A 10,230-nucleotide genomic window follows, 5' to 3' on the forward strand; every position below is an offset into this window, starting at 1 on the left:
GTTATTTATCTAAATTTATAGATGCTTCTAAATTTGGATTTCTAGAAATTTGTGATAAGGAAGGGCTTGTTCACAAGCATGAATTACGATTTGTAGCAATTCCACATGCATATGTTGATTGTGTTGATATACAAAAACAATCATGGAAACTGTGTATTGAAGGTTCAATAGAAAGTTGCAAACAACTTGCAAAAGATTATGTTCAAGCTCTCGTAGAGAATTTGAACGCAAGATTCCCTGATCTTGCATTTTTCAACTCAGCAAAATTGTTTAACCCTTGCCATTATTTAGAGGATGTTCATGGCAGAGAACGAAATTCAAAGTGTTGGCTCGAAAAGATTTTTCAACACTTGCAACATCCTTATTATCAAAGTGAAGAAAACAAAACTACATTTGATTTTGATGCTTGTTTGAAAGAGTTGCATCCATTTGTTGACACTCTTCGTGTTAATTGCGAGGGATCATCCATGAAAGATGCATGGAGGATTTTTTATGTTACAGGGTTGCATACAAATTTTCCTCACATGTCAAAATTATGGCAATCGATACTTACTATTCCTGCAAGTACAGTTGCTTGTGAGAGAGGATTCTCAAGACAAAACATAATAAAGGATGTCCGAAGAACAAAGCTATCATTAGTTGCATTGGATGCCTTGATGCGGGTGTCTCTAACAGGGCTTGATTCATCGATGGTGGCATGGGATAGGGTATTTGACATCTGGAAAGATGCTAAAGAAAGGAGAACCTTAAATATTTAAAGTTTTTACTTTTATTTTTATGTTTGTAATAGTGGTGTTTTGACAATTACCTCTTTTGGTGAAACTGTCCAAAATTTAATTTCTGTACATGGTGATATTGTATCTACTTTTTGAACATTTACATAGTTCAAGCTCTTTACTATTCCACGGGGCAGCCCAGTCAACTTTAGCCTGGTTCAATTTATAAATTAATTGTGAAAGGTTCTTTGAAGTAGTTTAAAAATAAATAAATAATCCATTAAAAAAATATGCTATGCTTGATTTTATTCTTAACAAACCAGTTCACAGAGCACAGATGAAACTTGTACAAATACATTTTAAAAGTCATATGATGGGCAGTTTAAAAATAAAAACGTCATAAAAAAATTCCTTGACGGGTAGGGTCACCCGTCAAATTTAACCCTTGATTCCGCCCCTGCAACCCTCAATGACAATCAATGAATCCTTTGTACCATACGTACTCAAGGCAACTTGTACACAACTTCTTTTTTTTGAGAAGAAAAAAACCAGCATAGATTTATATTAAGAAAATATAAAAGTCTTCAATACATAAGACTGTTGGATGGCTTAAAAGAAAAAGCCCCCCACTATTTCCAAAACAAACATATACATATAGTCCATATCCACCATTATGTGAACCAGGGAAAAACCCCAACTTCACCGAAATACAAGGACACTCTTGCGCAGTGTGGCAATTTTATTCACGTAAGAGCATCTTAATATTAGATTTTATTCAATTAACAGCAATTTAATATACTTCAGCTTAGAGATTGCTATTTTATAGGGAGGATCGTAGATATGGGGCTGCGGTCTCGATAGCTTCATTGATTTCTGCTTCAAATATATGCATAGCAGTGGGCGGCAAACATATTGGAACCACTATGCCCTCCACCCCACTTCTGTTACGATAAGGGACGAGGAAGCTTGTCAAGCCCGCCGCTACCGCTGCCGCTGGTCCCACTCCACCTAGTGCTGGCCCGCCGTAGGCTGCTCTTCCCCACCCCAAATCCACATCTCCAATCCCGAGCTTAGTACAGTCCGAGACCCCATAGGTGCCGGGCACTGTAAAGAGAGGGTGCCCTCTCAACTCCATCAAATCTATCACCGATCGCATGTACTCGCCATTCACACTCATTTTCGCTTGGCGGATCAACTTCACAGCGAAGGACAACGGTTTGGTTGCCAGCTCTCCTGCGGTCGTCTTCGCGCACGAAAAAATGATCGCATTGCCGTAGACGTTTTCGGGAATCGACGGGTCGAATCTCGCTCGACCATCCAAAGGGAATATGAACCGAACTTCCTGCTCAGCGGGCAGTTGGAGAGCCCTCGTTCTGGAACGCCACAAACAGGCCGATAAAACTTCATAGGTCGGGCACTTGCCTTGCCCTACTGCTTGTCTCTTCAGCGACCCGATCTCCTTCGGCCCGAAAAAGAATGAACTATGCCTCATCTCCTTCACGTTCCCCATCTGCCCGTCTTTGTCTTTGATTTGATCATATTCGTAGTGGGGGAATTTAACTGTGGGATTCATCCGGGGTCGGAGGATTTCTCTTTCCCAAACTGGATGAACGGAAGGCCTCGCCGCCCCCCTCGCCATTTCACCAAGAGCTGTCAAGAATTGAAGGAGGCCAAGCCCGTCGCTCATGGTGTGATTCAAACGAAGGGCGAAAATGAACCCTTGGCATCTCAACCGCGTTACCTGAAAATAATAAGCAACACGTTAAGAAAACAAAATTTATGAATTGCGTTCATCAAAGCATGAGTGAATTAACCTGAATGAGAAGGAGGGGAGAATTGGTAATAGTTTCCGAGCCCGACACATCATGCAGCAGATCATCCAAGCAGTGGAAGGGTGGGTGCAGGTCTCCGAATTCCTCCATCGAAACATCGGCATCAGCTTCCACAAACAGCACGCCTTCGCTCGTGCAGTCCACGAGGAGCTTGCCGAAGGGCGCTTCTCTCAATCTTCCGGCAAAAGGATAGTAAAACACCAAAACCTTCGCCAGCGCTTCTCTGATAATTTTGGCGGGATCCTCACCTTTTTTCGACGGATCAAACCGATAGAATTGAAGGGTGGGAATCTGAAATCTGAGAGACAGTTGGTCATCTAGATTGGAAAGGTATAGCAACCCTTTGGGAGTAGTCAGGAGAGGAGCGACAAGGATAGCCGGCTTTCTGATGATTTTCATTTGCAGAGGTGCCATGAAAACAAAGCTGTGGAGAATCAATGAAAGGCTATGAAGCGAGCACGCAATCGAAATTGAGCAGAGCAGGATGCAGTGCGTTGCAGAGGCAAAGATCTTTCGAGATGGAGGAGACGCCGAAGCCTGCGTTTGGTGAGATATATATAAATTGAAGCCTGCCTTTCTAGAGTGATGTGACCAATATAACGAATACCATCACCAATGAAAGATTAACCATGAAAGATCTACAACAAAGGACTTCATATTGGATTTTTAAATTTTAAATTTAATTATTAATAAGTATGTTGAATAAGTTGGTTTACTTTTACAATAGCTTTTTAAAATTTAAAGTGGTATGGATTTAATCCCTATCTTTTCTAAAATATTCGTATATATGTTAAATTTTCTATAGAATATTGGTATACATGTTTTTATAGTGATATATTTGAGTTAAAAGTTAAAATTTATGAACAAAATAATTAATTTTTTTTAATTAAATTCATTAATTAATTAAAAAAATTTATGTGAAAGAATATTATATAAAGTTAATTATTATTTTTTAGGTAGGTAGTATTCATAAGTTTAACATTTGCTAATAATATTGTATGTATTTTAATTTTTTTTAAATATTTACAATGATATACGTAAGTCAAAAGTTGAAATTTATCTTCAAAGTAATTATTTATTTTTTGTATTTTTAATTAAATTTATTAATTAAATTTTTTTTATGTGAAAGAGTATCATATAAAGTTAATTATGGTTTTTTTTAGATATGTGGTATTTATAAGCTATAGTATTAGCCCATGGTATCGTAACCAAGACTATTTAGAAAGTTGAAATTTATGAACAAAGTAATTATTTCTTTTTTGTTTTTTTAATTAAATTTGTTAACTAAAAACATTTCATGTGAAAGAATATTATATAAAATCAATTTTAGTTTTTTCAAGTATGTACTATTGATAAGCCATAGTATTAGCCAATAATATTGTATATATGTCAAATTTCTAGAATATTTAGAGTGATATACATAAGTCAAAAGTTGAAATTTACCTGTAATTATTTCTTTTTTTAGAATTAAATTTATTAATTAAAAAATCCTCATGTCAAATAGTATCATATAAAGTCAATTATGTTTTTTTCAAGTATGTGGTTTTGATAAGTCATAGTATTAGCCCATGGTATTGTAGCAAAGACTATTTAGAAATTAAGAATCTTCATGATAAAGTGAGGGTAAGTGTTTTATACGGCTGTGCAAGTGATTAGGTGGATGGTAGAGATTTAATTTACATAATATTTTAAAATAGATGAAAACTTGAGATTGATTTAGAAAGTAGGTATACTCCTTCAACATTTTTAATTAAATTGATTAATTAAAAAATGTCATATTCATATAAATATGAGTTGTGCTTTTTTTGGCATGTGGTATTACCAAGTCATGAGATTGGCCTTTGATATTGCGACAAAGTCTATTTACCATGAGAATTTTTATGATTATATATATATATATATATATATATATATATATATATATATATATATATATTATTTTTCAAATTAATAACACAAATCATTTAAAATAAATTTATAATTTAGTTAAGTTTTATGACTTTTCAAAATTTGGGCAATGTGAAATGTATCATGAGCTAAATGTTTTCATGCTTATGGACATTTATCAACAATTCAAATTATATGGTTGTCTTAGTTTATCAAGAATATAAAATCATATATTTGAAATATAAATACTAATTTAGCGAGAGGCTCATTCTACAACTCAAAGAGATGTGTAAGTATGCCCATGTTCAACTTGGAATTAACATGTGTCCCTTTAATATATCTATATATATATATATATATTAAAAAAAATGGTAGATATAATAAAAAACAAAAATGAATATAAGTGTTTAGTTTGTTTAATTAAAAGTATTATAAAACATCAATAATCTCACTCTATGTCCATGCTAAGAAGAAGTTGTGAAAATATTTCACTCACTCTCCACCATAAATAAAATATATAATAAAGAAACAAAAATGAATATACGTGTTTGGTTTGCTTAATTAACATTATAACAAAACATCAATAATTTCAGTTTATGACTATACTAAGAAGTCGTCAAAATATTTCACTCACGCTCAACCATAAATAAAATATTTTGAAGTCCATATTAAACAACATAATCTTATATCAACTTTATAGAGAAATAAAGTAGCTACAAGTTTCAAAAGAACTATATATACATTATATAAACTATTTTTTTTTTGTAGTTTATCTTTTTATGATGATGATGATGATGATGGATCGAAGTGTAGACATTTTATTCAAATTTTGCACTCTAAAAGAAGTTTTCATCTCAAGAGATTTGATCCTTCTGGGTTCTTGCTAGATCTGTGATTAAGATAGATCTTGTTAATAACAACTTATGTTAACCACTTTTAATGATAATATAGTAAGAGCTAAATGGGATCAAATCTTCACAAAATTTGAATGAAATATTTTCATTTTGATCTTTTGATTAGAGAGAGAGAGAGAGAGAGACTACTTGTAATTTTTCATTATTTATGTTGCATTTTTTAATCTATAAAATAAAACAAAATTTACATGGGCATAGTAGTGAGATTGCTTAAAATGTTTCACCTACTAGTATATATCCATGAATCTATAAAATAGATCAAAATTTACATGAGCATAGTAGTGATATTGCTTAAAATGTTTCACCGACCAGTATATATCCATTTCCATTTTAAGCACAGATTTAAAATGAGTAGAGAGTGAAAAAAATAATGTGTAGTTTTTCATTGTATTTTTTAATGCTATAAAGATTACAAAATATGTACATTGAAATGGCCTTCTATTATTATTATATTTTTAAGTATATGTCAATATTAATTTATATTAAAATATTTTTATTCATAACCGGCATTGCATATGTTATTCTATACAATTTTAAATATTTTCCTTTAACATTTTTTTCTATATATATAGATATATAGAAAGTTGATATAAGGCTTAAAAATCTTATTCACATAATTTTTTTTCCTTTTAATTACTTTACATGAAATTATATTAGGTCATATGGACAACTAATTAAACATGCATAGCATATTTTTTTTCTTTTTTATTATAACGGACATTGTTTTTCTATTTAGAGAATATTTTATTCTTATTTTAAGAGGGACATGTGTCAACTCCAAGTTGAGCATTGGAATACTTACACATCATCATATTGGGCTGTAGAATGACCCTCTCGACTCAATAAAGAAATATTTTTTTTCCAGTTGCTTTATATAATGTATATATAGGTTTTTTTTTTTTTTTTTTTTTTTTTTTTTAACTACTTCAGTTTGAGAGTGAGAGTGAAATTTTTTTACCACTCCTTCATAGTATGGACATAAAGTGAGATTATTGATGTTTATTATACTCTTAATTAAACAAACCAAACACATATATTCATTTTTTTTTATTATATATTTTATTTATGGTTGAGAATGAGTGAAATATTATTACTACTTGATGTTTTATAATACTTTTAATTAAACAAATCAAACATTTTAATTCATTTTTATCATATCTATATTTTTCAATATATATATTTTAAAATGACACATGTCAACTCCAAGTTAAACACAGACATATCATACTAGGTTGTAGAATAATGAGAATCTCAGTGCAATATATATATTTCATCATTAATTTGAAAATATGGAAAATAAATAATTTAAAATAACAACTAGTACACCCACATTATTAAAAATACTTAATGTAGGTGTTTTACATTGAAAAATAATAAAATAATACTTACATTAACAATAACAAATAGCCATACAAAAATTGTATATCTTTCACAGATAAAATACCTCAATTTCCAGTTTAATTTCACCCATAGATAATGTAATTAATGCACAATTTCCTCATTATTTAATATCGAGCGGACAAGTGGTATTTAAAAGATTATGCTAAGAAGCTAATAGACAAAATTACCTTTGCAGTGGAATCTGGTGATACAAGTTTAGGTGAGATTGTGAATTTTTGTTCAAAATATTCTTTTGAATATATAAATAGATTCAAAAAACCCTGTGACACTCAAATTTTGTAGATTAAACAACTTAATCTTGTGATTCTTAAAAATCTCAAATTAATAATTAGTAAAATTAATCATAAAAAATAAAAATAAAAGACTCTGTAATTTAACTTTCTTTTTTGAGGTGTTCCAGAGCAAGAATGTATGTATGAGTGTTGTTTGTTCACCGAGCTTGCTCCCAGGCTCCGCAATATCCTCTGCAATGTCCAGGAATTGTTCCGACGTTATTCTCACCTCTTAAATTGAAGTAAGTTCGATCGAGGTGGTTTGCTCATGGGTGCACAGGAAGGAGTGGGGAGCATTGTTGCTGCACTTTGATGGGTTATGCCTACTCTATCCACCATCAGACTGTGCTAAATTGATTCTGGTATGATCCTACCTTTTCCTTATGGTTTGTATCTCCTCCTCTTTATCTCTTTTTGTGAACCCCGGTCCACTTCACTTTCTCTCCTATTTGCGTATTCTGGATGTTTGCGTATTCTGGATATTTCCTACTATAATCCCTAGAAGGGTGAGTTTTTCCCTTATACTACTAGCTCCATTGCTTCTCATATCATGACATTTTCACTTCTCCATTCACTTTCATCATTCCTCCACTCAGAAGTCCTCCACACTGTGGTGTTCCTCTGTATCGCTTCATACCTTCTTATCTTCATATTTCATTCTCACATACTTACTTCCCCGAGACGTCCATATGCCCCACTGGACTAAGCTCCTTAATCTCTTTTGTCCACAGTTTTCACTGGAGGACGGATCTTGTTTTTGCATTACAAATTATAAAATTCTTTGTACTCGGTGGTATAGCTCTTTTATCATTTCACGTCCCTGTAATGCTTTTGGTATCTAGATTTGTAATCGATGGTGGACATGCCCAGGATGTTGTTGTTGTTGCTGGTGTGAAGGCTTATAACTCTTTTTCTTTCTTAGTTTTTCTTGTTTGGAATCTCTCTCCATGAATTCTGCTCGGCTCTAGTTTAGTTCCGGACTGGTTTGATTTTCCGACACCGACGTCTACATCATTTTCTGGCACAATTTGAATTTCCGGTTGGGGTTGTTTGGTTACTTCTGTTGCGAGGTGATTGGGGTCTACATCACACACACCACTCTATCATTTGCCATCTGACAATTTGTATTGGGATCCCCACCCCACCATCCTTTATCATATCCTTATTCTCTCTTTTCCTAACCCTCATTACTTACCTCTTTTGGATTTATTTTCGGCATCATCCCTCCACATTTGGCGTTATGTGGGCGACAAACCCCATGGCCTCAGTTCATCGTGATTAGGACTCTGCTAATTTCAAGAAATTCTTGTCAATGATCCTCTGCTGCTTCACTTTATTTTTCGACCTACCATCTGATCGACCATTAAAATCACATTCCTTTCCCACACTTTCTCTCAGTTGTATTTGGGTCTTTTTTCCTGCATATGTGGATATGGACATTCTGGAATCGTACACCTCAACACAGGAGGCGTTCATCCATGCCACGATGGATGCAGAGACTAAATTCGGGAGGAGGGTCCCATCTATCCACGACACTTGGCACTCATCTCAACCATCGATGTATCCTCCATATGGCCAACATGTGGACCTGATTTTGCATGGAATTTCCCATGTGGTTCATGAACGTCGATCCCACCACCCCAATAGATATATTAAAATCACTACTTTGGCTCCTACTCTGTTTTTCAACCATGATGTGTTGATCGATCGAGTGACCAATCTTCAGAAGCGCGCTTTCGTGGGTAAGTGGCATTTTGCCTAATTGAGTGAAGTTGATATGCAGGTTTGGGTAGACACCAAATGGAAAACACTGTTAGGCTATATTCCTACAGTGGTTCGCCTCCTAAACGAGTGGTATAGTTTCCACTTCCTCTGCCAGGAAGACCTCATGAAAATCAAATCCATTCCTTGGATTAACGGGCAAAGTTTTATGGCATTGCACTCATGGTACATTAGCTTCAACCCTCTAAAGGAGACTCCCCAAAACAAGCTGATATGTGTTAAGCTCCCTGGCTTACCCATCGAATTCTGGACGTGGCATGTTTTTGTGGATATTGGCAATGCCATTGGAATATTTGTGTACGTAGATCCTCAGCGTTTGGGTGCACCTGATAAGCGGGTGGCCTAGATTCTTATTGAGAAGGAGTACAGGGGATGGTTTTTGGATCATATTGAATTGAACTAGGGTGACACACATTTGGTCCAAAGACTGGATTTCTAGGGGGTTCCATTTCAATGTCTAAACTGTCACCACACTGGACATCTGCTGGCTCATTGTCCATGGAGGTTGGGTGGCAGATCCATGGCATCTCATCGACATTGGCATCACGATTGGTATAAAAACAAAGAGGCACCAGCTGATGCTTCTCCACATAGTTGGCTTGAAACTCCATCTCTCGGACATGGCTCTCCTCAGCATGCAAGCAATTCGAATCTTGCCGCATCTAGACATCACTATTCTCAATTATCTGCTAATCCTTTTAATTCTACCCCTATTCCTATTCTATCATCTCCTCATAATTCTGATGGGTTTGATGTTCCCTCCACCGAAGCCACCTCACCACATCTGACTGAATAGAACATCTCTTCTCCTCATGATTGTCTGCCACCTCCGCCTAATGTTCCACGCCAACCAACGTCACGAGACCTGTTATCTTCCACCCACATCATGTATGTCCATGTGCCATCATCCTCTCGCATCACTCCACATTCCTCGATGTCAAGATCCGGCCCTGCATGGCCACACTCTCCTCTAAACTCCCCCACAAATTCCGTGGATAGTGACCTTGATTTTCTCCTATAGAAAAAGACAATAGATCTCCGCTCACTCACTATTCACAAGCCTGTTGGCCACTCATCCCCTCGCATCATCCCCTCATCTACTGGGAATATTATTGTTCACCGAAAACAAAACCGTGGCAACAGGCACTTTCGAGGTCATCCGACCTCTCCCTTTTAGTCCTGTTGATGCACATTCTCTCATTGATGTCCCCATTACCGGTACTTCCTCCCCTCGGGCCCTTGGAGCACGAATGCACGCACATGGTCAAACATGACATTCATCCTCTCACTTAATATGCGGGGGCTGGGGGCTGCCCCAAAATTCCTGGCCCTCAGAGAACTTTTCTCTTCTTTCCATCCCTATATTCTTCTTCTTTAGGAAACGATGCATGTAGTTCCTCAGGTGGTTGAGTACTTTAGAAAGATG

The 10,230-nt window shown here is 35.2% G+C and overlaps 1 protein-coding gene across 1 annotated transcript; it reads right to left on the minus strand.

Annotated features, from left to right (window-relative positions):
• Positions 1-1,536: 1,536 nt before the first annotated feature.
• On the minus strand, positions 1,537-2,962 carry LOC149253944 (benzyl alcohol O-benzoyltransferase-like). Its single transcript, XM_089454636.1, has 2 exons — positions 2,531-2,962; positions 1,537-2,457 (listed from the first exon to the last, which is right to left on the minus strand). Exons 1-2 carry the CDS (start codon positions 2,960-2,962, stop codon positions 1,537-1,539), a joined length of 1,353 nt encoding a protein of 450 aa, XP_089310762.1.
• Positions 2,963-10,230: the final 7,268 nt, after the last annotated feature.

The sequence above is a fragment of the Pinus tabuliformis genome, chromosome 7, assembly GCF_031772625.1.
Source record: "Pinus tabuliformis cultivar Carrire ecotype Pingquan chromosome 7, CPIR1, whole genome shotgun sequence".
Taxonomy (NCBI): domain Eukaryota; kingdom Viridiplantae; phylum Streptophyta; class Pinopsida; order Pinales; family Pinaceae; genus Pinus; species Pinus tabuliformis.

Bases quoted from the DNA above. Each gene is read 5' to 3' on its own strand.
- LOC149253944 (XM_089454636.1), bottom strand. From the start codon at position 2,962: ATGGCACCTCTGCAAATGAAAATCATCAGAAAGCCGGCTATCCTTGTC. The intron at 2,458-2,530 runs GTTAATTCACTC...TATTATTTTCAG, and splicing joins CTCCCCTCCTTCTCATTCAG to GTAACGCGGTTGAGATGCCA.